Below are 27,092 nucleotides of genomic sequence, written 5' to 3'. Positions count from 1 at the left end.
TTCCGCTCCTTGGCAGGATGGTGTCCGCCACATGCATATACATGGAACATAGGAAAGTGGATGGTAGCAGATGGATAGCATTCTTATTTCAAGATCAGAGTGCTATATAACTTGGTTCTCTCAGTCTTAATAGATATTTGCTTGAAATCTATTCATAGATTTTCATTCTTGAAGACTGATTGTTATTAGGTGCCATTGAAGTGCTTCCAACTCTCAGTGACCCAGTGTACAACAAAAGGAAACACTGCCTGGTTAGGTTCCATCCTCATGATGGTTATGTTTCTACCCAATGTTGCAGTCACTGTATCAGACAATCTCGTTGTCAATCCTCTCTTTCCTGGACCCTCTACTTGATCAAACATGATGTTATTTTCCAGGGACTGGCCCCTCCTGATAATATGGCCAAAGTACTTGAGACAAAGTCTCACCAGCCTGCTTCTATGGATCATTCTGGTGGTTCTTTTCCCAAGAAAGCTGTCTTTGTTCTTCTGGCAGCCCATGGTAGTTTCAATATTCTTCACCAACACCATAATTCAAATGCACCTATTCTTCTTTGTTTAGTCTTCCTTGTTCATTGTCCAACTTTCACATGCATATGAAGGTCAGGCACTCCTCAAAGTGATCTCTTTGCTCTTTTAATACTTTATAGAGGGCTTTTACAGCAGATTTTCCCAATGCAATACATGGTTTGATATTTTAACTGCTGCTTTTATGAGCGTTGATTTCGGGTGCAAGTAAAATTAAATTCTTGACAACCTTATTCTTTTCTGTATTTTCATTGTGTTTCCTATTGGTCCAGTTGTGAGGATTTTTGTTTTCTTTACATTGAATTGAAACTCATACTGAATACTGTATTCATCAGTAAGTGCTTCTAGTCCTCTTTGCTTTTAGCAAACAAGGTTGTGACTTCTGCATATTTCAGGTTGTTAGTGAGCCTTTCTCCACATTCTTCTTTCTATAGTCTAGCTTCTCAGATTATTTGCTCAACATGCAGATTTAAATATGATGAAAGGATATATATAACCCAGCATAACCCTTTCCTGATTTTAAACAGGAAGTGTCACCTTGTTCTGTTCACATGACTGCTTCATGGTCTGTGTACATGAGCACAATTAAGTGTTCTGAAATTCCCAGTCTTTGCAATGTTTTCCGGTGTTTGTTTTGATCCACACAGTTGAATGCCTTTGCATAGTCATTAAAGCACAAGTAAACGTCTTTCTGGTATTCTCTTCTTCCAGCTAAGATCCATCTGACGTCAGCAGTGATGTCCCTTGCTCCACATTCTCTTCTGAATCCAGTTTGAATTTCTGACGGCTCCTTGTCTTTGTACTGCTGCAACTGTTTTTGAATTATATTAAGCAAAATTTTACTTGTATGTGATATTAATGATATTGTTTGATGATGTCTGTATTTTTTGGGGTCACTTTTCATTGGAATAGGCCTTGCTTGTGAATGCCTTCTGTGAAGCTTGGAATTCATACTTCAGTGCCATTAGTTTTTTTAAAATCTTATTTCATCTCTTGAAATGGTTGAATGTCTGCTGTTGTTTTTGGTACAGTGACTCTGTGTGTTCTTTCCAACCTCTTTTGATGCTGTCTACATCATTCAGTATTTTGTCAATTATTGCTGTTAAGTATTGTCAAGTTGATTTCTGTATAGGGTTTCCAAGGAGTGGCTGGTGCCTTTTAACTGCTGACCTTGCGGTTAGCAGTCCACTTCTGTTTCTACAGCATCATATCAGGACTCCAGAATCTTTCAGTATTACAACTTGAGGCGTGGATTTTTCTCCAGTACTTACAGCTTGAGAAACTCTGAGCATGCTCTTCCCTTTTGGTTTTCTAACTCCAGGTCTTTGCATAGTTCTTCTTAATGCTTTGTCTTCTTTAGCTGCCCATTGCAATTTTCTGTTTAGGTCTTTTACTTCATCACTTCTTCCAATTTAGCTATTTTGCTTTCAGGACCAAGTGTTTTAGTCACTTCTGACATTCACTTTGGTCTTTTCTTTCTTTGGTACCTTTTAAATGACATTTTGCTTTCTTCATGTCTGATGTGTTTGATGTACAATCAATTTAAGCATAAAATCTGTGTCTAACCTGAACTAGGAGCTGTGATGTCTGTAAACCTTTGTGTATGTGTTGAATGGACACATCTGAGCAAATACGACATATTGCCTACCTTTGGAGAAGTTTTAGTCTGAGCAGAAGGAACATGGACATAAGGAACAATTTATTAGAAAACAAGACACAGTAGTATAAATGTCAGCTGAAACAGTTGGCTGTAAGATTGCTGGGCTGAAACTGCAAAAGAAAGTGTGACCTAAGTGGTGTAATGGTTGGTGTGATGCCGCATTCTCCTAGTATTTCAAAACCCTTTTTAAGTTAAGATTTCTCCTTGATAATCAAGTTATTTAAATAATCCAGCTATTTAATCCAGCTATTTAAATAAGCTGTACTTGAATAATCTCCTGGGTTGTTGTTGTTAAGTGCTGCTGTTGAATCGGATCCTACTCATAGCGACCCTGTATAGGGTTTCCCAGGAGTCGCTGATGAGCTTGAACTGCCGACCTTGCAGTCCAGTGCATTAATCTGCAGCACCACACGAGGATAGAGATGTTAATTGTATGAATTTTCTATTCTAATACTCACTATTTATCAGTTATCTTAATGACATACCCCCATTTCTTATAAATTATAAGAGAAAGGGGCAGAATAGAGGTGGTAGTGATGGTGGTGGTGGTGGTTATGTGCTGTGGAGTTGGTTCAGACTCATAGCGACCCTACATAGGGTTTCTGAGACTGTAAAAATTTATGGGAGCAGAATGCCTCATCTTTTTCCCCAGAAACAGCTGGTAGTTTTGGACTGCTGACCTTGAGGTTAGCAGCCTGACTTGTAACCATGATTCCTTAAGTAATATCCTGCTGTGGGGCTGCGGGTTAGTGCACTCATCTGCAAGGTCAGTATCAACTGCAAGGTCAGTGTCAACTGCAAGGTCGGTGAGTCAAGCTCACCAGCCGCTCCTTGGAAACTATACAGGGTAGCTATGAGGCGGAACCTACCCTATGGCACTTAACAGCAACAACAAAATTGTAAATATGGAGTGTTAGTGTAGTGCTGTAGGATAAACATTGGATTGCTAACCTTGGTTAGTGGTTCAGACCTACCAGTTGTTCCTCAGAAACCCTACACAGGGTTGCCATGAGTTGGAACTGACTGTGACTCTTAACAACAACAATAGTAAATATAAAGACCCCTGGCAATCTGCTTTGGTACAGATTGTTGTTATTGTTGTTAAATGCCATCAAGTATTCCAACTCATAATGGCCCTGTTTAGGGGTTCTGAGAGTCTAAAAAATCCTGTGGGTCCGTTTTCTATCACATGGGGTCACAGTGAGTCAAAATTGAATCCATGCCACCCAACAACGACATAGTGGCTATATTCATACCATAATATACTAAGATTGTGCGTAAATGAGTCAGAATTGACTACTGATGGCAGTGGTGTTTTAGTTTGGTGCATAAATCACCCGTAGACTTAAATAATGTCTTAAACTAAACATCCCAAACCCATTGCTCTTGAGTTGGTCCTGACATATAATGACTTTGTAGTATGGGGTAGAATTTCCCCACAGGGTTCCCAAGTCTGTTATTTCTGTGGAAGCAGACTGCTGCATCGTTCTGAGGAGCAGATGATAAATTCAAACCATCAACCTGTGGTTAACAGCTGAGCACTTAACCATTGTGCCACCATGGCTCCTTCACACCTCTGTAGCCAGGCAAATTTTGGTATTCCATGCCTAGGTAGAATTAATTCATGTGTACAGTACTATGTACTACTGTATGTGGCTTTGACCTTCCTGTTAAAAATCCACAAAGTAATTTGTGGATCAGGATGTGTCTTAGGTTATTTTGTTGTGATAATGCTGTATAACAGCTTCCAAATCTCAGTGGTTTAGAACCACAAATCTTTATTTCACGTTCATGGATCTGCAGATCGACTGTGGTTTGGCTCCTCTTGACTGCACTCATCAGGGCTGGACTAGACTCTGAAGTTGAGATGGAGGCTCTGGTCTCTTCCACATTTCTTTATTCTAGGGTCTGGGCTAAGAACAGAAAAGTGGCTTCTTGGAGCATATTATCCTCACAGTGAAGAGTAGGCCTTATAGAGCCTCAAGTTGAAATAGGTACACTATTAATCCTCACAGTCCATTGGTCAAAGCAAGTCACATGAGCAAGCCTGAGTCAGTGGGTAGAGATTTGAGGGGACTTCAAAATGCTCTTGGAAAAAATGGGATGAAAAGATAATGAAAGTTCACCATGAACTTTATGAAGCCCCCTACTTGTCAGCCGCTCCTTGGAAACCCTATACAGGGTTGCTCTGAGTCGGAACTGACTCCATGGCATTTAACAACAATAGCAGGATATATTCAAGGATCCCTGGTGGCATAGTGGGTTACAAGTTAGGCTGTTAAGGTCAGCAGTTTGGATCAGCTGTTCGAATCCACTAGCCACTCTGCAGGAGAAAAATGAGCCTTTCTGCTCCCATAAAAGATTTACAGTCTCAGAAACTCTATGCAGGATTGCTATGAGTCGGAACCGACTCCATAGCACATAACCACCACATCCACCAATGGCTAAGTGAGACAGAGGCAACAAATGCCCTGGAATAAGTGGGGCAATCCTAGACAGTGAAGAATTTATCCCTTTTTTCTTGTGAATACTTATATCTTCTATAGGACCTATGTAAATATTTACTGGGACAGTCTAAAAAAGAAAAAAAAGAAAAGTTAAATTACAGCTTACCATGTACAGAAATATTTGTTGGGTTATTGTTTATAGTACTAGATTTTATGTTCAGAAGATACTCTGAAACTTGCTCATAGAGAAGCTAAAGTGAATGAAAGAAATGAGGAAGTAAAAGAGCGGAACAGAAAATGTCAAAGGTCAGCTTGAGAAGACAAAGTTGAGAATTATAGTGACATGTTCAGAGACCTGGAGTTCCAAAACCAAAAGGGAAAAACATGCTCTGTATTTCTCAAGCTGAAAGAACTGAAGAAAAAAACTCAAGCCTTAGTTGCAATATTGAAAGATGTAATATTAAATGATGCAGAAAGCATGAAAGAAGATGGAAGGAATATACAGTCATTGTACCAAAAAGAAATGGTTGATGATCTCATGGTACTGAAGAAAGAAGTCCAAGCTAGACTGAAGGCATTTATGAAAAACAAAGTTTCAGGAATTAACAAAATACAAATTGACATATTTCAACAAATGATGCAGCACTAGAGGTGCTTACTCATCTCTTCCAAGAAATTTGGAAGCCATGCACCTGACTAACTGATTGAAAGAGATCCATATTTGTGCTCATTCCAAAGAAAGGTAACCCAGTGGAATGAGAAAATTATTAATCATTACTATCACACACAAGTAAAATTTTGATGAAGATAATTCATAAGCAGCTCTAACAGTATACTGACAGTGAACCACCAGAATTTCAAGCCAGATTCAGAAGAGGATGTGGAATGGAGGATATCATTGCTGATATTAGATGGATGTTGGTTGAAAGCAGAGAATATCAGCAAGATGTTTATTTATCCTTAATTGATTATGCCAAGACTTTCAACTGTGTGGATCATGACAAACTATGGATAACATTGTGAAGAATGGGTATCACAGAATATGTGTGTTTATGAGGATCCTGTACAGAGACCAAGAGGCGTTTGTTTGAAGAGAACAAGGGGATAGTCAATGGTTTAAAACCAGGAAAGGTGTACGAAAGGTTTGCATCCTTTCACTGTACTTATGAATTTGTATGCTGAGCAAGTAATCCAAGAAGCTGAATTATATGAAGAAAACCCTGGCATCAGGACTGGAGGAAAACTTGTTAACAGCCTGTGATATGCAGATGATACAACCTTGCTTGCTGGAAGACTGTATGGATTGTACACTGATGTAAAGAAAACAAAACATCTTTATAGCTGAACCAGTAAATAACAATTACAAATGGGGAAAAATTGAAGTTGTCAAAGGCTTCATTTTGCTTGGATCCACAATCAACACACATCAAAATAGTGGTCAGGAAATCAAACTAACTATAGCATTGCACAAATGTGCTGCAATAGGCCTCTTTAGAGTGTTAAAGAGCAAAAACAACAATTGGAGGATTGAGGTGTGTCTGACCCAAACCCTGGTGTTTTTATTCACTTCATGTGCATGTGGCAGTTGGATAATGATTAAAGGAAGAGGATAGAAGAATTGATGCATTTGAATTATGGTATTAGTGAAGAATATTTAAAGTACCATGGACTGTCAGAAAAACGAACACATCTATCTGTCTTGGAGGAAGTGAAGCCAGAATATTCCTTAGATACCAGGTTGGCGATATTTTGTCTCTCATATTTTGGACATGTTATCAGGAAGGACCAGTCCTTGGAGAAGCACACCATGCTTGATAAAGTGGAGGGTCAGCAAAAAAGAGGAAGACCCCCAAACGACGAACCAACACAGTGACAGCAACAGTGGACTCAAACTTAACAATTATGAGGATGGTGCAGAACCTGGCAGTGTGTTCTGTTGGGCACAGGGTTGCTATGAGTCAAAACTGACTTAACGACAGCTAACAATAACAATTTTTATTTTAGTGGACACCTAACAACAACAACATCAACAGTTTTTATTTGTGTTCCACCTTCTGCCTCCCATTAAACCTGCTCCCACTCCACTCCTGTTTTACACTTTCTTGTACTTTCCTGTAATAAAATGGTTTCTGGTCTTAATTATCCTATATCTAAACTTGTCCTTTTTAAGTAGGAACATGCATCTAGGTATTTCATTGTCTTCTAATGAATCAGGCCTGAGCATTTACATATTGAAATAAACTAAATCCAAGTATGTTGCTGTCAAGTGAATTCTGTTTCATGTCAATCTCATCTATATCACAGTAGAACTGCACTGTGTAGGAGTTTCAAGGCTGTGGCCTTTAGGAAACAGATGACTAGTCCTTCCTTCCAAGGTGTCTGTGGGTTGGTATGAACAATCAGCCCTTCACTTAGTAGAGTGCTTAATCTTCGGGGCCACCCAGGGATTCCTATATAATGTGTGAATTCCCTTTGGGTATTTTGCTGCTTTTAAAATTTATGTGTGTAAGTAAATTGTATTACTTATGAATTTAATTTTAATATTTAAAAAGGCGTATTATAACATTTTAACCTATTTATTTTTATAAAGATTTCTGGGTTTAATGGCTAAAACAGTACTGGAGATCAAGGAACCACTTTGTCTGGAGGCAAGTCTTTGCATATCTATAAGATATTATTGCTAATTGCTGTCCCATCGGTTCCGGCTCATAGTGACCCTGAAGTGGCTGGTGGGTGTGAACTGTCAGTTGGCCTTGTGGTTAACAGTCCAGTGCTGATCCTACAGCCTCAGACTTCTCCCTTACGTTGAGCCTCTTTCTATCCATATATAATGCTGATCTTACAACGAGCTCTACTGCTGTTGTTGTTAGTTGCCGGCAGTGAACAGACTCAGTGACTCTGTGCACACTAGAATGAAACTCTGTCCTCATTAGGCTTGAATCCATTGCAGCTGCCACTGTGCCAGCCCATTTCTTTGGGGGTTTTCCTCAGTTTCACTGACCCTCCACTTTACTTCTCCAGGGATTGGTCACTCCTGATAATACAGGTGAAGTATGAGAACCAAAGTCTTATCCATACTGACTTCAAAGGAGCATTTTGATGACTTCTCCCAGCACAAATTTGTTTGTTTTTTTGGAAGTCCATGGTACTTTTAATATTCTTCTCCAACGCCATAACTAAAATGCATCAATTCTTCTATAGTCTTCCTTATTCATCATCCAGCTTTCATGTGCATATGAGACTATTGAATACCATGGCTTGGCTCAGGTGCTCCTTTGTCCTCAAGCTGACATCTTTGCTCTTAAACACTTTTAAACAGGTCTTGTGCAGAAGATTTCTCTACTACAATATGTCGCTTCATTTCTTGACTGCTGTTTCCATGAGTGTTGATAGTGGATTCAAGCAAAATGAAGTCTTTGGTAACTTCAGTCTTTTCTTCATTTATCATGGTATTTATTGGTCCAATAGTAAAGATTTTTATTTTCTTTACATTGAGGTGTAACCCATATTGAAGGCTGTAGTCTTTGATCTTCATCAGAAATATTTAAGTCCTCAATTTCAGCAAGCAATGTATTATCATCTACATATCACAGGTTGTTAATGAGGCTTGGTATTAACTTTCACATTACCTATGAGGTGATTGAAAATACAATCCTGATGCCATGTTCTTCTTCAGATAATCCTACTCTCCGATTATTTCCTCAGCACACAGACTGAATATGCATGGTGAAATAATACAAACCTGGTACACACCTTTCATGATTTAAAACCATTCAGTGTCCCCTTGTCCTGTTTGAATGACTGTTTCTTCACATCATCATTTTGAGTCGTGCCCCAAATATGGATGTCTTCCATTCACCTAGCCAGGTAGCTGCCTTTCAGTTTTCATGCAGTAGATGAGTGAGTGCTGCCAGTGCTTTATCAGTTTGTTGACAGACTTCAATTTATATTCCATCAAATCATGGAATCTTGATGCCTTCAGTACACATTGAAATTCTTCCTTCAGTATCATTGGCTCTTGGTCATATTGTTGTTGTTAAGTGCTGTCAAGTTGGTCTGAACCATACTGACACTGTATAGTGTTTCCAAGGAGTGGCTGGTGAGCTTGAACCACCAACCTTGTGATTCAGATGACTTTGCAGTCTGGCACATTAACCCACAGCACTACATCAGGACTCCCTTGCTCATACAACTCTCCTAAAATGGTAGATCATTGACTATTTCTTTTTGGTACAGTGACTCTGTGTATTCCTTCCGTTTTCTCTGGATGCTTTCTGTATCATTTAATATTTTGTCCATAGACTTCAATACTGTAAGTCAAGGCTTGAATTTTTTTCTTCAGTTCTTTCAACTTAAGAAATGCTGAGCATTTTATTCCTTTTTGGTTTTCCAACTCCATTTCTTTGCACAGTTCATTGTAATACCTGATTTTGCCTTCTTGAGCTGCTCTTTGAAATGGTGTGTTCAGATTTTTTACATCTTCATTTCTTCCATTTATTTTAGCATCTCTACCCTGGAGAGCAAGTTTCAGAGTCTCGTCTGACATCCATTTTGGTTTTCCCTTCTTTCTTCTTAATGACCTTTTGCTTTCTTCCTGTCTCATGTTCTCAGTGTCATCCCACAACTCTTCTAGTCTTCGGTCATTAGTGTCTAATGCATCAAATCTGTTCTAGAGATGATCTTTAATATCAGGTGGGATATAGTGAAGGTCATATTTTGTCTATTGTTGACTTGTTTTAATTTTCTTCAGTGTTAGCCTGAACTAGCTTATGGACAACTTGATGGTCTGTTTTACAGTCTGCCCCTGGACTTGTTTGGGTGATGATATGGAGCTTTCCCACCGTCTCTTTGCACAAATGTAGCTAGTTTGATTTCTGTGTATTCCATCTGGTGAGGTCCATGTGTATAGTCATCTTTTATGTTTAAAAAAAACATATTTGCAATGACTTCTTCATTGGTCTTGCAAAATTCTATCATGTGATCTCCAGCATCATTTCTTTCACCAAAGCCATATTTTCCAACCCCCAATCCTTCCTCTGTTTCCAATCTTTGCATTCCAGTGACCATTGATTATCAGTACATCTTTATTACATGTTTGATGGATTTCAGAATGAAGAAGTTGATAGAATTCTTCAATTTCATCCTCACTGGCTTTAGTAGTTGGTGTGTAAATTTGAATAATACTGACATTAATTAATCTTCCTTATAAGTGTATAGATATTATCCTATCACAGAGATCAGTATACTTCAAGATAGATCTTGAAATGTTCTTTTTGATATATTTGATGCTATTTCTGTACAATTTGTCATTTCTGGCATAGTAAACCACCCTATCATTTTCAGATTCAAAATGGCCAATACCAGTCCATGTCAGCTTGCAAATACTTAGGATACCGATCTTTGTGTGTTCCATTTCATTTTTGACAACTTTCAGTTTTCCTAGATTCATACTTAGTACATTCCATGTTCTGATTATTAATGGATGTTTACAGCTGCTTCTCCTCATTTTGAATTGTGCCCCATTAGCAAATGAAGGTCCTGAAAGGCTTACTCCATTTGTATCCTCATGGTCAACTCTACTCTGAAGAGGCAAATATTCCCCAGTCATGTTTTGAGGGCCTTCCAACCTGAGGAGCTCATTTTCTGGCACTATAGCTGACAGTATTCTGATGCTATTCCAAATGTTTCTGTTTTCAATATTCTGGTGCTATCTGGCGGTGTTCCACTGCTATTCATAAGGTTTTCAGAAGTAATCTGCCTCTCCATCTTTCAGCCTGTCTTTGTAAGTTTAGCTGAAACCTGTCCACCATGGGTTACCCTGCTGGTATTTAAAATACTAGTGGCATATCTTCCAGCATCACAGCAACACACAAGTCACCACAGTATGACAAACTGACAGACGTGTGATGGAGAAAGAGCCCTGATGGATCTTAAATATGCCACTTGGAAAGCTTAAATCCTCTACCAGATTAACATCCTTCAGATCCTAGAAGATAACTATCATTTCACACGTGCCCTTCTCTCCAGGCTAAACTTGACCAGCTCTTTTGAGTAATATCCTTAAAATATAATTTAATGTCAATTATGCATCCTAGATGCTCTAATTTCTCTGTATTTCTCCTATACTGTGAGCCCCAGAGCTAAATGCTGTAATCCTGATATATCCCAATTCTTAATGAGGGTGGGATCCACCATTTGTAATATTTTTATTCAATGTTGATTGCATTAGTGTTTCTATTGGTTGGTTGGTCATCGAGGTGGTGGTAGTGATGAGGCATTGGACTCACATCAACAGGTATATGGCTTTTACTGTCATCTAAATCTGCAGACCATTTGTGATACTGCTAAGTCCCACCTCTCTCAGGCCTTAGTACCTTATGCAGGCGGAGATCCTTATTCATGTGGAGTAAGTTTCAACTCATAATAATTGACTTCTTTTTGTACACAGCTAAAGACTTTCTGAATCTTCATGCTGTTCCATGATGTTACTTATTTCTCTAAAAGTCTGATGAAGGTGTCACTGTGCTTTCATTCAAGTTAGTGGTAAATTTACTGATAAGGACTAGGTCTAAGAACAAAACCACATTAAACTATTAATATTCTCCCTCCAGGGTGATGCCATTCAGTCAGCACATCCTGGTTCAACTATTTCCTATATCCATCTAATCATAGAAACATCCAACCATATCCAGTCCACATTTTTCCATCTTATTCATAAGCAGATTAAGAGAACCTTATCAGATGCCTTTAAAGTACAGATACATTGTGTTTACTTCATTTTCCTGATCCCCTAGAATGGTATGCCTGTCAAAAAGAGAAATGGAGTCTGTGCGGTTTGATTAAAGGGGGCATTGGTTGTTTCATTGTAGAATTCTTGCCTTCTGTCCATGCGGGAAGCCTGGCCTTACTTTCTGACCAATGCACCTCATGTGCTGCCACCACCTGTGTGTCAATAGAGGCTTGTGTGTGGTTCTGATACTGAGCAGGGATCAACAGTTTCCAGACTAAGATGGACGAGGAAGAATGGGCTGGGGATATATTTCTATAAATCATCCAGTGTAAATCGTAGGGGTCGCAATGGTCCATTCTGTGATCACTTATCAGGGTGGTTCAGGATCAGGCAGCATTCATTTATTGTGCAAGAGGTCTTTGTGATTGAGTACTGACTTGATAACAACAACAGCAACAACAATAATTTGATTAAGCCATCATTAATCAAGCTTAACACCAAAAGCTCTGAACTCCATTCATTCCTGACTATGCATAATTCCATGAGCACTCCACATCTCCTCATGACAGTTTACACATCTTCATGCTAGCTGATGAGCCCAAACTCTTCTGTCCTTACCATCCTGAAATACCTGTTCCTCCTTCAAAGCCCACCTGTGAAGTTTCCTTGACACTCATTTTCTTCACCTGTTATGCGCTGCAGTCCCTTGTACCCACCAATATTAGAACACTAGTTTCTCATTCTACAAACTAAGGGCTTCTACAAATTCTACAAATCACTTCTCATTCTACAAACTAAGGGCTTCAGTTACCTGTTCTATTTCAGCTTCCTGACTCATTTGTGTCTCTTCATTTTTTGTATCTGCATCAGGTTACTGGGTCTTTAATAGTTGCTCCAAAGAAGTTGACCCTTTTGCTTTTGTTCTGATGGATGTTTTTTATTTTCTCTGTTGTAAAAGCTTCGTATCTCTGCGCTCACTGTTTACTTTTTTAGGTCCTTCCCAACCTGGCTTTAATTATTATTTCCAGAGTTTTGCCTGGGATCCATGTGATGTTCTTGTCTATAGTTTGCACAATCCCCTTTCTTCTTCTTCTTCTTTAGTTAAAATATATTACTCTATTTTCTGGCTTTTAGAACCTTTTTGACAATTTCTTACCCTGCCAATGATCTTTGAGACATCTCATTTGCATGTTCTCTTTTTAGAGAGTTCTTACAAATTGATTTATCTAGCCCAGAGAATGAGTCCTCATTTAGCATATCTAAGTCTAATGTAATTTCTTCACTCATCTTGATAAGAGAGCCCTGAAACTCATATTTATTAAATTGTTTTCAGGTCAAATTTAGTTATTTAAGCAAAGAATAAGAATTGCCCCTGGGTGACTCAAATGATTAAGCACTTAACTACTAGCCCGAGGTTGGTAGTTGAGATCCTCCCAGCTGTGTTGTAGAAGACAGGCCTGATGATCTGCTTCGAGAAAGTCACAACCAGTGGAGCCGTTCTGTTCTGTACTCTTGGGGTGACCAGGAGTCGGGATCAACTTGACAGCACCTAACAATAGCTGCCAGAGAATATGGAATATGACCAGAAGAGTTCTCCATTCACTTTGTAGTCATTGATTCCATCCCATTTTACCAAGTAGCTGACCTCTGGGTCATCCTGATCAACTCTGAATCAGGCATAGCTTTATTTTCTATTAAACCATTTGTTTATATTTGTACTTGGTTTGTTTTTGTGACACACATTTGTTTCTTTGGAAGCTTTGTCATACTTTTGTATCTGTTTCCATGTCTCTCCCTCCTCCCCCCCAGGTTTTTGCTAAAGAGGGTAATCAAATTTCTGACCTTGATTTAACAATGAAATTCGAGTATCTTTCCTTTGTTTAGATGATGCACGACATTGAGAGAGACTGAATGCCTGTCATATTTCAATAGATGTATTTTCTAGGAGAAAATATCCACATAGAAAGCTACATTTGTTCTGTTCCTTTAAGAACCGTAACTCAATGTGATCAGTCCACAAAGTGTGGTTCTGTTCCTATTTTCCATGTATATTAGGAAGCATGTTGTTGGAAAAACACTTGATGAACATCATGGTACACTGATGTTTTTCTAGTCCTAATTGGTTATACTCGAATGTACAAGAAGCTGGAGTATGTTAGATGTGATTCCAGAAAACCAGTTTGTGCTGTGTGGGTTGTACCACACTGGTTATATATACTTAGGGAATCTCTGATAGCTCTCTTCTGAGTGGAGCCATGGTCTCAAAACAACAGGGAGTAGTTTGCTGGCAATACAGAAAATACGTTGCCTTCACCACAGCTCTCATGGGGTAAGGATTTTCATATACAATTTTTCTAAGTGATTTTAGGTTTAAGTTGACTATCTTGATTTGAGTTTGCAAGAAGAAATATTTAGATAGAAGATTCATCTTTTTCTCCCTCACAGAATTCTTTTTAGTCTGTCATATACTGTGAATGCAGGAGGCTCTTACAATAACTCATTGTTTTGATGAATCTAGAGTGTATTGATGTGAGGAAAGTCCACATTAAATGAAAGGGGCTTTTAAGAAGCCCATTATAACCACTTGTAATGGAAAATGTAGTTTCCATTAGAGATTGATTTAAGGAGCTCTGGTTCTTTCTCTGAAGCATGAAGACTGCCGTGTGGTGCTCTGGGCGACTCATTTTATAGCATCTTCTATTGGGCTCCCTCTGGGTAATCTGTTGGTCTATCTAGACCTGAAAGGACTGCATCTATTTTGTTTAAGGGATATATGAATTCCCAGAAACTTGAAAGAACCAAAGATTAGCATATTTTTATGGTAATAGAATTTGAAGAAAAAAAAAAGTAAACCCTGCCAATTCTGAATAGATACAGCAGCACCAGATGTCAGTTCTTGGATCATTTAATCATTTTCTTGTATGCTTATTTTTGTCAATATTTTTCCATTGGAACCAAATATTAGTTTCTGGCTCAGCTTGCAATTAGATTGTTATAACTTCGTTTGTATTCATGAGGAAAAATCTAATAAGCAGGAATCATCATATGTCTGTGGCACAGAGAAGAACTTTAAAATAAACCACCTGGCTCAGGGTTGTGGCCAGAGAGTCTGGGATTCTAATCTATCCTGGAATCTGAGGCAGGGTAGCTCTAGTCTTTATCCTTGCCTCTAAGTACTTCTTAACTTGGGAGGAATCCTTGAATTTAGACCAATCTGTTTTGTAATTGACCGTGTATCCCCAAATCTGAATTAATTTACGTAATCTCCTAGTTCTTTTGTGGATCTTCTACCTACCTAGTTCTGTGCTAGGTATTTGGGGAAATTATGAAGCATGGTGGATTTTGATTTCAAGAAACTGTTTGGGTTCCAGGAGGTTAAGTAGAGTGGTATTGTCACACAGTGTGTGATTAATTGCCTTGCAGTAAGTGATAAGCAGCGGGTGGCCTGACCTCAGAACAGAGAAGGGCCCATACAACTGCTCAGGGAAGGCTTTAAACCTGGGTGGTAGCAGGACTTAGAACAGGGAACTAGAATTAAATTTGGTCAAAAAGAGGAGCATGACAAGCTCACCTTAAACTTGAGGAAAGAGCAAAGATCGGGGTACAAAGTTCAGGAGGAGCCCATGGGGTTCAGGCCACAGTGTGAGGCTGAGCTCGAGTTGGCCACTCAACCACTGTTGTTTATTTCCTTGTTTTCCACCTCCAAAATACCTTACCTCATTGTGACACGGTTTCCTTTCCTGCACTCCAGTCGGGATTCTCTTGGAGTTCCTCAATTTTACCTCACTCACAATGGTCACAAGTGCATTTGTCTTAAGCTGCAGGATTCACTTTGAGGCAATGGATGCTGTTGACCAGAAAGCTGTTTTTTTTCTACCTCATTTCCAAATGCTTTCTGACCTCAAAGGTTATTGAAAAGCATTGGGGAGTATATGTAAAACTGGATTTAAATTCCTACTCCACCACACCTAGTGCTGTGTGAAATTAATTAGCAACTCTCAGCTCAGTCTAATGGAAATAAGACTACCCAATTCCTAATTTGGCTGTAAAATAGCATGTAGTATAAATGACATGGTAGCCAGCCATCAAGGTTAGTCCCTGTTCACTACTGGTAACCTCTACCTTCCTTGCTGTGCCGTTTTCACGACCACACCTTTGCTCAGGTGCTCTTTCTCCCCACCTTGAAATGTTTCCACTATCACCTCAATCAGAATTGAACTTTGAATCTTGTATATTCTTAGTATTAGTCAAGTTACTAACCTCCACTGTAGCTATTTGTACACCTCTTACTTTCTCAGTCTAGATGGTAAATTCCCTAAGGGATGAGTCCATGTCAGCGATGGGTAAGAAAACCAGTGAGTGTTGTGACTATTTCTATACAGGACCTTTGCACAGTTGTTGCTCTTCCAGCATGATCTCATTATTCTTTTTTTATTTTCTCCCTTAACTACAACCATATGCTGAATCTTTCTGAATCTTTTTTTTCAAATCCTCACTGCTTACCTCCTGCTTTAGATGTTTGTAATCAGTTGTCTGCTAAATGTCTCCAGCTGACTATTCTACAAGCACTTTGAAGGCAAGTGTCCAAAATTGGTCTCTTATCTCCTTCTGCCTTCCCTCCCACCACACCATCCTCCATCCCACACACAGTCTGCCCTCTTCATGTATACTGTATCCTATTTGTGATATCACAGTCCACCACATCCCTAAAGCAGAAACTTGGAGGGCATTCGTCATTCCTTCCTTTCCCATGTGGTCTATGTTCACAGAAATGAGTCACCAAATCTTGACTCTTTGGTCTCTTAATAATTTCTTGGATTCATCCTAGCTCTTTCTATCTCAACTAGTGCTGCCTAATATTGGCTCCTCTTCTTTCAACTATTTTTACTGCAATATGTTTGTAATGAGTCTACCATACCTGCTTCTTCATCCTTTCATATCCATTCTCCACAGTCTGAATATGACAGATTCCCTCATATATAAGCCCTTTGGTAGCTTTCTTTCTTAAAAATTAGGGATGGGGAAAAAGTTTTATATCTTGAATTGTTGTTGTTAAATGCCATCAAGTGGGTTCCGATTCATCAAGACCTGAAGAGTGGCTGGTGAGTTTGAACTGTTGACTTTGTGCTTCAAAACGACCTTGTAGTCTAGTGCTTGTCCTACAGCACCACACCAGTACTCCATCTATAGAATTAGCTCTCACCAGTTTGGCCTTGGCTGCCTTTAAGTTCAACATTATCACTTAGGGATTGATTTCTCATATAGATGAAGAGAAGGGGTGGGTTGGGAAGCACAGGCAATGCTTAACTAACATCCTAGGATTAAGATCAAATTCTTTGGCTTGTAAGGTCTTCCATGATTCTGCTCCTGCTCAAATCTCCATACTCAGCCCCCACCATGGCTTCATAATTTAACCATGGAGCATCAAGAAAATATTTTGTCTTTTGCTTATGTTTGTCTGTGCTGCCTTCTCTTCTCCTTTACCTGGGAAACAGGGCTTTGGGTGTGTGAGGAGTGCATAGGGTGGGCTCCACATAAGAGTACATACTCTTTCTCTAGGTCTTGTGGTTCCTCGTGCTTCCTCCAAAGCTATACATGGCCTATGGTCTTGAAATCCTAAGTTTATCTCTAACAGGCAGATTCAGTAGGGCAGACTGTCTACAGGGCCAAATAATGACATTATCTGCCTATTATGAGAGGGTTTTGAGAAATTTAGTCAGAGAAATTTGTCTCTAGTATTTGTCACAATTTCATGTAATACGAGGCTGTCTTCAAAATGTTCATAGGAAAATGGAATTAAAGGATAAAAATATGAACTTTATTTCACAACATAATCACCATCAATTTCAAGCACTTTTCTAAGTGATGATACTAGCCATGTAGTCCTTCCCTAAAGAACTGAAGGTCCTGGGAATTAAAACACTTCAACACTGTCCTTTTTACATTAATTGACTGAAAAAAAAAAAAAAAGTTACCTTTAAAGATTGTTGTTTTAAAATTAAGAAACAAAAAGAAGTCAGAAAGAGCCAAATCAGGACTGTAAGGTGGGTGCCTCGTGATTTTCCAATGAAAACTCCTGAAATTCACTTTTTGGATGAGAGGAATGAGCAGGAGCATTGGGGTGAAAAACTGTGGTGAAGCTTTTCAGAGAATTTTTCTGATAAAGCTTTGACTAAATTTCTCAAAACGTTCGCCTGATAGGCAGATAATATCATTATTTGGCCCTGTAGAAAGTCAACTAGCAAAATTCTTGAGCATCCCAAAAACCTATGGCTGTGCCCATTGTTCTTGGCTGGTCTGCTTTGATGGGACCACTTCTTGGTAGACATTGCTTTGATTGTGCTTTGTCTTCAGGCTCAAGCTGGCAAGGTCATATTTCATCTCCTGTTAACAATTCTTTGAAGAAATGCTTCAGAATATTGAACCCACTTGTTTAAAATTTCCATTGACAGCTCTACTCTTGTCTGCAACTGATCTGGGCACAACATTTTTGCCACCAGTGGAGCAGAAAGTTTGCTTAACTTTCATGTTCTAGACAGAATTGTGTAAATTGAACCAATTGAAATGACTATGATGTGGCTATTGCTCCTGTTGTTAATCTTTGGTCCTTTTAAATTAGGACACTGACAGGATTGTTTCCTTGCAAACATGGATGGTTGAGAAGCTGTGGGATCTTCAGCATGTTCCTTCTTAAAATGGTGATTCATTTGTAAATTGCTCATTTCTTTGGAACATTGCCCCCATATAAACTTTTTGTAAAGCACCAGTGATTTCACCAATTTTCTACCCAAGCCTCACTATATAATATGATAATTATTCTTACTTCAATTTTAGCAGAATTCATGTTTTTCTCTTGGGGGCTCTTTTCAAGCTCATGTCGTACCCTTCTTAGTGCCTCAAAATAGGCCCTGTTCAGACATGTTTAATAAGGTAGTATGAGTTTAGTTTGGTGCAAAAAAAAAAAAAAAAGAGAGAGAGAGCGAGATAAATGCATGTATTTGTTTTCATAATATGCATTTTTCATGAACTTTTGACGACCCTTCATGTATTATTGAATGGAATTATTTATTTAATTAAAATGAATGAATGATTTTGATCAAATGTATTTTACTTTAACCATAATACCTTTTTAGGGTAGCAGGATAGATTTAGAAAGTGTTAATAGTCTGCAGAAAATTTAGATCATTGATTTAGTAAGTAGACATTGAAAATTTTTGAGCAGGAGAGTGACATGATGAAAATGGAATTTGAAGAAGATTGATCTGGTGACAGCCTTTTATTCTAGGTTTGTCTAACTCCCATGAGGCATAACTGAGGGCAGTGGGGGTGGGGAGAGCAAGAACAGTTTCCTGAGTTTTTTTTCTTTCATTTCCACATTTGTTGAAGTGGAATGTGCTTGCTGGTATGTTTCCAAAAATAAAACAATGCTGATTTATTTATTTTTTTCCCAAAGAAAGAAAATCCTTAGAGCCGACACCATTTTTTAAAATAATCATGTGTGAAACATTCATTATTAATTGTTTGAAAAGAATGATTTTGAGTTTAAAATTTTTGAAATCATTAGCATCTGAATATGTAGCCTATAATCTCTCAAAAGTCAGTGAAGGTTATCATTGTGGCACATTTTTAAATAATTGTTAATAGTGAGGAAAATGTTTCAGTACCTTTTTCCCAAGCTCCTTTTACTTTATAGTTCAACACCTGCATTTTAATTATAGGTTTATTATTTTTTTCTTTCCTTTCCTGGGCATTCGTATTTAGTATGCAACTCATGTGATGGTGTTTCCTGGTTAAAGTTTATCTTCCATTTGTTGTGGGCTGTGTAGCTCCACTCTGATTTAATCTTCATATTGATCATTATAAACATCTTCATTTTATGGTCATTTTGTTTTTTATTTTAGGGTTATGACGCACTGATTCAAAAGAAGGACTTTTCCAAATACTTAATTTGCACTTTTGATTGTGTATTATGGATACCAAGGAAGAGAAAAAGGAACGGAAACAAAGTTATTTTGCTCGGTAAGCACTCAGTTTGCAAAATTCTGTCCATGCTTTAAAAATGAATGTTTGAAGGGACTTTGTTCTCAAGTATTACTTGGCATTTTGTTTTTAGTGACTGTTCTTAAGCAGATCTAAGGGACAACCAGTTAGTTGTCCCTTATCTGGAACTTATTTACATTAGAGGAATAACAATTGGTTCTTTTCTTCAATCTTTGACCTTTCTCTAGCCAGTGCTGCTGGAGTCTAGTTGTTACTGTGTACTGAACTGCTTAATGAATCCTACATCTAGTAACATGTTGTTAAGTGCCATTGAGTAATTCCAACTCTTAACAGTCCTGTGTAGGGTTTCTAAGGAGTAGCTGGTGGGTTTGAACTGCTAACCTTGTGATTCATATTAACTTTTCTGTCCAGTGCATTATCCTGCAGCACCACACCAGGACTTAGTAACATGTATTGGATTTTAAATCCTAAATGCTTAATAAGCTCCTCCTGCTGCTCTGTAGCTTGATTGAGCTACAACTAAAAATCTATGACACAGTATCTAAATGTGGAGCCTATTATTAAAAACTATTTTTGTAGCTAGATGAAATGAACACAGTTCTATCATTGGAGTCATGTAATTATAGAGGCTTGAATTCGGTCAACATGTATGCATTTGTTTCTACAGTTTCTAATCAATCGTTTGCGGGTAAAAGATGAGCCTTTCTATTCCTGCAAAGATTTACAGTTTCTGAAACCCTATACAGGGTCACTGTGGCTCAGTGGCTTTTAACAGAAACAACAGTAACATATATATTTGTTGGTATCTGAATAGAAGTTATCTAGTGTATGATTAGTAACTGTTTACAGCCACTCACTGATCATAATAAAATGAATGATATGTTCAACATTTATGAATCATTTTGATGGCTGGAATGTTTTCTAGTTCAAGAGTGAGAACATAGGTTTTATAATGATCATTATGACCTCTTAAATTTTGAAATAATTAAGAACTGAACTTAGCCTGACCCCCTCCCAAATCCCTAGTCTGTGCTCCTTAAAGGTACGTTTTTTGTTTTCCAAATGTAAGGTAAGCCTTGCAGATTAAACTCATATTTTTTTGTTGGTGTTTTCCAGAAATTTAGGTGAATTTTGTGGCTTTCATAGGAAACTAAAGGAAGTAAATCTTTAAAGACATACTGTGTGCCAAGTGCTGTATTTATTATTTTTCTTCACAATGAACCTGTGACATAGGTTGTTGGATCCCATTTAACAAAAGAATAACTTTGAAAAGTAACTATTATTTCCACTTCATATAGAGGATAAGGGTTACTATTCAGATATAGAGTTGTCCCCTAAAGGCATGTGCCAGTTAAAAAATAATAATTCATGAATAGAGTTTATAAAAAAGCAAGAGTTAAACTGCTTATTATAGTGAAATGTTTTCTGCTTTTAGGACTATAAAGAGTAGCAAGATTTGTTGGGGTAAGGAAGAAATCAGGCATCTAATAGGTGAGACAATAGAATGATAGGACAGAATAAGGAAATAGTGATTTAAAGCACCTTTTTTATTGTGAGGTAATTATAGATACATTTGTGCTTGTAAGAAATAATAAAGAGTGAACCTTATGCCCCTCACCTCCTTTTCCCCCAGTGGCCCCATTTTGCATAACTACTATACAATATCACAACTCAAAAACTAACACTGATACCACCAGTCTTACTCAGGTTTCACAAGGTTTATATGTGCTCATTTGTGTTTGTATTTAATTCTGTGCAAACTTATCACATCTATTTTATAGTCAAGATACAAAATTATTCAATACAAGGCTCCCATGTGCAACCCTTTTATAATCACACCCGTCTTCTTCCGTCTGCCTTTTACTCCTGACAACTGCTAATCTCTTCTCCATTTTTTAAATTTTGTCATTTCAAGAACATTATCTGTTGTTGTTGTTGTATGCCACTGAGTTGATTCTGACTCATAGTACCCTGTAGATAGAATGTTCTATAAATGGTGTCATATAGCATGCAATATTTTAGATTGACTTTTTTTTTAGCTTTTTATTATGAATTGGTTGAAGTTCACAAAGCAGATCATCATGTTTTGCATTCAATAATTCATACACATTTTGTTTCTTCCCACTGATTACAGTCCCCTCAGTGTAATATCACTTATCTTACTTCTTGCCTATGTTTCCTGTTTCCATTCCTCCTCCTTTCCTTTGTCCTTCTGAACTTTGCCCTGGGATAAATGCTGCCCTGCTACCCTTTTAATCTCGGTTGGTTGGTTGATTATTCTAAGGTATATGGTACCTCCCTAGTGTTATTGTGCCCCTTATAGATCTATTTATTGTTTAACCAAAATTGAGGGGGGATGAAGGGGTCTGGGAGGTGAATTCAGTTCCAGACCTAAAGGGTGACTAAGGGCTATAGTCTTCAGGGTTCATCAAAGTTATTGCAGGAATCACTAGCATGTTCCTTTATATGTGTTGTTGTGTGCCATCAAGCTAGTTCCAACTCACAGAGAGCCTGTATAGGGTTTCCAAGGTTTTAAATCTTTGCCAGAGCAGAAACCCTCATCTTTATCCTGGTGAAGCGGCTGATGGGCTCACACCACAGAACTTGTGGTTTGTAGTCCAGTGTTTATTGTATGGAGTTACCACACTCTCTCCTTTATACTGTTGAGTAAATATTTGATCGGGAACAATGTGGCCATGTACTGCAAACCACAAGATGGACATTTGAGGAAGCAGTACTTCCCCAGTTATATTTTGGGTGTTTTTCAATCTGAATGACTCATTATCCGGTACTATATTTGACAGTATTCTGGTGCTTTTCATCATGTTTCAATGATACTAACTGGTCTTCCTTGTTGTTGTTAAGTGCTGTGGAGCAGGTTCAGATTCATAGTGATTCATTTTCTAATTGGATTACTTGTTTTTGTTTTGTTTTGTTTTTACATTTGTGTTTTATGAGCTCTCTAAATAGGAGGCATTTTTCTATGAACTTTTTGAAGCCTTCTCATATACCAGATACCTGGTGTGGCACTTTGGGTAATGCGCCAGACTGCAAAGCCATATGAACTGCAAGGTTGGCGGTTCAAGCTCGCCAGCTGGTCCTTGGAAACCCTATACAGGGTCGTTATGGGTTGGAATCGACTCGACAGCACTCAACAACAACAACAACAACAACAATCCTTGATTGGGTATGGAGTTTGCAGTTTATTTCTCCCAGTCTGTGACTTGTCTTGTTGTTGTCTTACATGGTCTTTTGTAGAGTAAAAGTTTTAAATTTTGATGCAATACAATGTATTAAATTTATCTTTATGTATTGTGCTTTTGGTATTTGTTGTAAAAAAAATATACCAAAAATTTTTTTGGCATTTTTTACAACAAAATTTGTTGTAAAAAAAACCCAATTCTTGGTCTAACCATAGGTTATAATGATAAGTTTGAAGATTTTCTTTTGTTTTTTTCTGAAAGTTTTTATAATAGTACATGTTCTATTTAAGTCTGTGTCTAAGTCAGTATTCTTTCATCATACTTATTCAATATGTATGATTAGTAAATAATCTGAGAAGCTAGATTATATGAAGAAGACTTTGTGGCATCAGAATTGGAGGAAGACTCTTAAATAACCTGTGATGTACAGATGATACAATCTTGCTTGCTGAAAGTGAAGAGGACTTAAAATATTTACTGATGAAGATCAAAGACCACAGTCTTTGGTATGTGTTCCACCTCAGTGTAAAGGAAACAAATTACCTTACTACTGGACAAATGAACAAGATCCATATAAATGGAGAAAAGACTGAAGTTGTCAAAGACTTCATTTTGTTTGGATCCACCATAAACACTCATGGAAGCAACAGTCAAGAAATCAAACGATGTATTGCATTAGGTAAATCTGCTGTACAGGCCTCTTTAAAATGCTCAAGAGCAAAGATGTCAGTTTGAGAACTAAAGTGCGCCTGACCCAAGCCCTGGTATTTTCAGTAGCCTTATATGCATGTGACAGTTGGATTGTCAATAAAGAAGACTGTAGAAGAATCAGTACATTTGAATTATAGTGTTGGAGAAGAATATTAAAGATACCATGGACTGCCAAAAGAACAAACCAGTCTGTGTTGGAAGAAGTACAACCAGAATGCTCCTTAGAAGTCAAGATGACCAGACTTTATCTCTCATACTTTGGATATATTATCAGGAGGGACTAGTCCCTGGAGAAGGATATCATGCTTGGTAAAGTAGAGGGGTCAGCAAAAGAAGAGGGAGCTTTCCAACAAGATGGATTGGCACAGTGGCAACAGCAATGGGCACAAGCATAGTAACAAGAGGATGGTACGGGCAGGTTGTGTTTCCTTCTGTCGTACATAGGGTCGCTATGGGTCAGAAAAAACTTGATGGCACCTAACCACAACATTTAAGTCTGTGATTCATTTTGAGTTAGTTTTTGCATGAGTTGTAAGATGTGTTTTTTTGTTTTGATTTTGTCTGTGGATTTTCTTATTAGTTATTTAAACAGTATAGTGTCTTTTCAGTCTGAATCCAAAGTGATTGAAGTAATCATTGGTGGCTCGTGAACAACTTGCTCAAAATCAACTTCTTGTTCCTCAGAAGTAGACTAAGAGGAACCCCTTAAATATGGATATAGATTTTGCTTTCCCAACTCAAAAATAAAGAACAAAGTTCCTTGGATCAACTGTGATCGTTGTTATGCATTGTGAAAACAGAATACGAGTGAATACAAGCCAGACTGTTCTGGAAGAACAGCTTTGTTCAACTCAGAAATGTGAAATTAAATTGTCATGCTTGCCTTGATTCCTTCTGGAATGTAGTCTTACAATGAAAAGGAAAACATAATTAAAAATACTAAAGTGTGACCATAAGAGCGCATGGATAGCAAAACAGGAGAAAACTCGATTTTACTATTAAATTTTAGTATTAAAATGTAAGTCAGAGTGGTCAGTTACTAGGAAGTAATAGAGAGAGAACAGACAGATTCATCGTTCAGCCAGAAGTGGTCATACCATTAAAAAGCAAAACCACAAACAATGAAAAGGAACCTATAATCAGAAAATATCCTTCCAAAGTTATAAACCTTTTCAGGTGCTGACTAAGCTTGGCATTTCCATAAAATACAACTACTTGACCAGTTTCACAAAACTTAGAGCACATTTCTCTGGACCAGTGTGTATTAGGGCAGTCCAAGCAGCATCTCTAGAGAGGAATGTAAAGTCAAGCCAAGGGTAAGCAAGGCCAAATTGATGTAATCACAGTTTCCCATAAAGCATATTACATCACCTTCTGCAGATTTCTACTTGTATTCAGAGGAAATCAAAAGGAAGATTATTCTGATTGTGGTCTGTCTATACCACAATCTATATCAAAAACCCTAAATATTATTATTTTTTATTGTGAATTGAGTGAATATTTATAGACAAGGCCATTAGTTTTACATTCAACAAATCATACACTTTGTTTAATCTCTATGATTACAAGCCCCTCAATACAAAAACTGTTAATCCTACTTCCTCCTTGTGGTTACCCATGTACACATATCCTCTTTCAAACTCATATACTTGTAGGATATATAAAAACATATATCCTACAAGTATATATATGTGTGTGTGTGTGTATGCATATATATCATACTCTTTGTTCCATTCCCATTCCTCCTATGTCTCCGTCTATGTATCTACACACAGAACTCTGTTGTTTCAGGGGTGTGTATATACCACCACTTCCCCCTGCCCCCTTTAGCCTTTGCAGACCTTCCCGTGTCACCACTCTGCTCGGATCCCCTTTCGCTCCACTATAGATTAAAGACACTGTTTTCTTTTACCATATGGTTTAATAAACATTGTATGACTCTGTTTGGTAAATAATCCTTATTTTATTTGTATCAACGAAAACCTGTTTTGTTGATGTTTCTCCTGTGGGCATTGTCTGTCTGTCTGTCTCTCTCTTTCTGAAATTCACATCAAAGCAATTTTGAATCCTATGTTATATAATCTTAACTTGAGTAATTCTGGATTAAAATGCATAATTTGAAGATTACTCAGTTTTTCCTTTCTTATAGTTTATCTTGGAATATACTTGGAAGTCTGAATAGAAGGGTGGATCAGCATCACAACTCAATAGATCCATTCTGACTAAGTCTTATGAGTTATGGTGGGAGCCGAGGACCTTGTTACCTGATACTTGCCTCTTTGGCCCACCTCCTTTTTAGGATCTCCAGGGTAGTTTTGTGCCACATGTTTCTTCCAGTTTTAATGATTCCTGAGTACTTTTCCCATGCTTTTGCAAAGAATTTGTATATACAAAATGAGTACATTATATCACCCTAAACCAAACTAGTTGCGTTTGAATTAGTTCTGATTCATATTGACTCCATGTATGTCACCTCCACTACATTGGGTTTCTAGAGGCTGAGTTTTCAGAAGCAGGTTTTGAGGCCTTCGTTTGAGATATTTCTACATAGACTCAAACTATCAGCCTTTCAGTTAGCAGCTTAGTACTTAACCAGTTGTGCCACCCAGTGACCCCCTTACATTATATATAGATGTTTATATTGACTCCTTGATACCTGACAGGTCTTATAACCAACCAAAAGTGGATTAAAGTGAAGTATACTCTTTGTACTATCCTCTGAAGTGCTGGTTTTCATTATGACCCGTACTTCCTCTTTCCTTGCCTCATAGTTAGATAGAATGCAGGCAGTTTCTTCAGTAGTGCCATACAGGACTCTCTCGGCCCACACTCATTTTGTATTTTTTGACTTTTGTAGACTCAACCCATTTAGTGATGTTTGTGGTCCCTTTTGCTATTTGTGGGTCTATTTGAAAATTCTGTAAAAGTGTTTATTTTAGAATCAAGGATTAATTTAGGACTACAAAAATGCATTTTTACTTTAACCTTCATGGATAAGCTTTTGCTTGCTCTTGCCAAGAGTGTTTGAGTTATAGAAAGCAGAATTAGATGGAAGAATGCAGCCTTTTCTAAACTTCCAAGTATCAGAATAGATGTTGCTGTAGAATTGAGTTTTCTAAGATGACACTGCCCCTATTTCCATAAGCATTTCACCTGGACTATCTAATCAGTCCTGTGACTGCATCCTTAAATGTGGTTATTGGAAACAGAATAGCTGCCTCATGACAGTTGTTGTGATTATGTGCCGTGGAGTTGGTTCTGACCCATAGCGACCCTGTAGAGGGTTTCCTAAGGCTGTAAATCTTTACAGGAGCAGAAAACCTCATCTTTCTACTGCAGAACAGCTGGTAATTTCGCACTGCTGACCCTGAGGTCAGTAGCCCAATTCATAACCACTATACTACCAGAGCTCATGACAATTGAGTACATGTTAATGAAGGAGGGGAAAATACATGAAGTTTTAAATTGAGTATGCAGGCTCAATTCTATTTCTTTTTCCACACATTTAGTCAATGACAACCTAAATTGTCAATGTTTATTAAGGGTAAATTTTTCTATATCAGACTTGCATTAAATAATTTTGTCCACTAGCTCTAATAGCATAGATGTCAGCTTGAGGACTAAAGTGCGCCTGACCCAAGCCATGGTATTTTCAATAACCTCATATGCATGCGAAAGCTGGACAGTGAATAAGGAAGACTGTAGAAGAATTGATGCTTTTGAGTTATGGTGTTGGAGGAGAATATTGAAAGTGCCATGGGCTGCCAAAAGAACCAATAGATCTGTTTTGGAAGAAGTGCAGCCAGAGTGCTC

General features: G+C 37.9%; 1 protein-coding gene across 2 annotated transcripts in view; it reads left to right on the top strand.

Moving 5' to 3' along the window:
• Positions 1–27,092, top strand: part of NCOA7 (nuclear receptor coactivator 7) — a 245,799-nt gene that overhangs the window by 23,368 nt on the left and 195,339 nt on the right. For both annotated transcript variants that reach the window (XM_006834687.1, XM_006834686.1), the window contains exon 2: positions 19,266–19,383. Coding sequence is in view for 1 of the 2 variants with exons in the window: in XM_006834686.1 (XP_006834749.1) it covers positions 19,334–19,383 (50 nt within the window). In the remaining variant the exon portion in view is untranslated. The remainder of the gene's footprint in view (positions 1–19,265; positions 19,384–27,092) is intronic.

This window comes from Chrysochloris asiatica, unplaced genomic scaffold (assembly GCF_000296735.1).
Source record: "Chrysochloris asiatica unplaced genomic scaffold, ChrAsi1.0 scaffold00013, whole genome shotgun sequence".
Classification (NCBI taxonomy): domain Eukaryota; kingdom Metazoa; phylum Chordata; class Mammalia; order Afrosoricida; family Chrysochloridae; genus Chrysochloris; species Chrysochloris asiatica.
The sequence above is the reverse complement of the archived record's forward strand: the minus strand, read 5'-3'. Positions and strand labels throughout refer to the sequence as shown.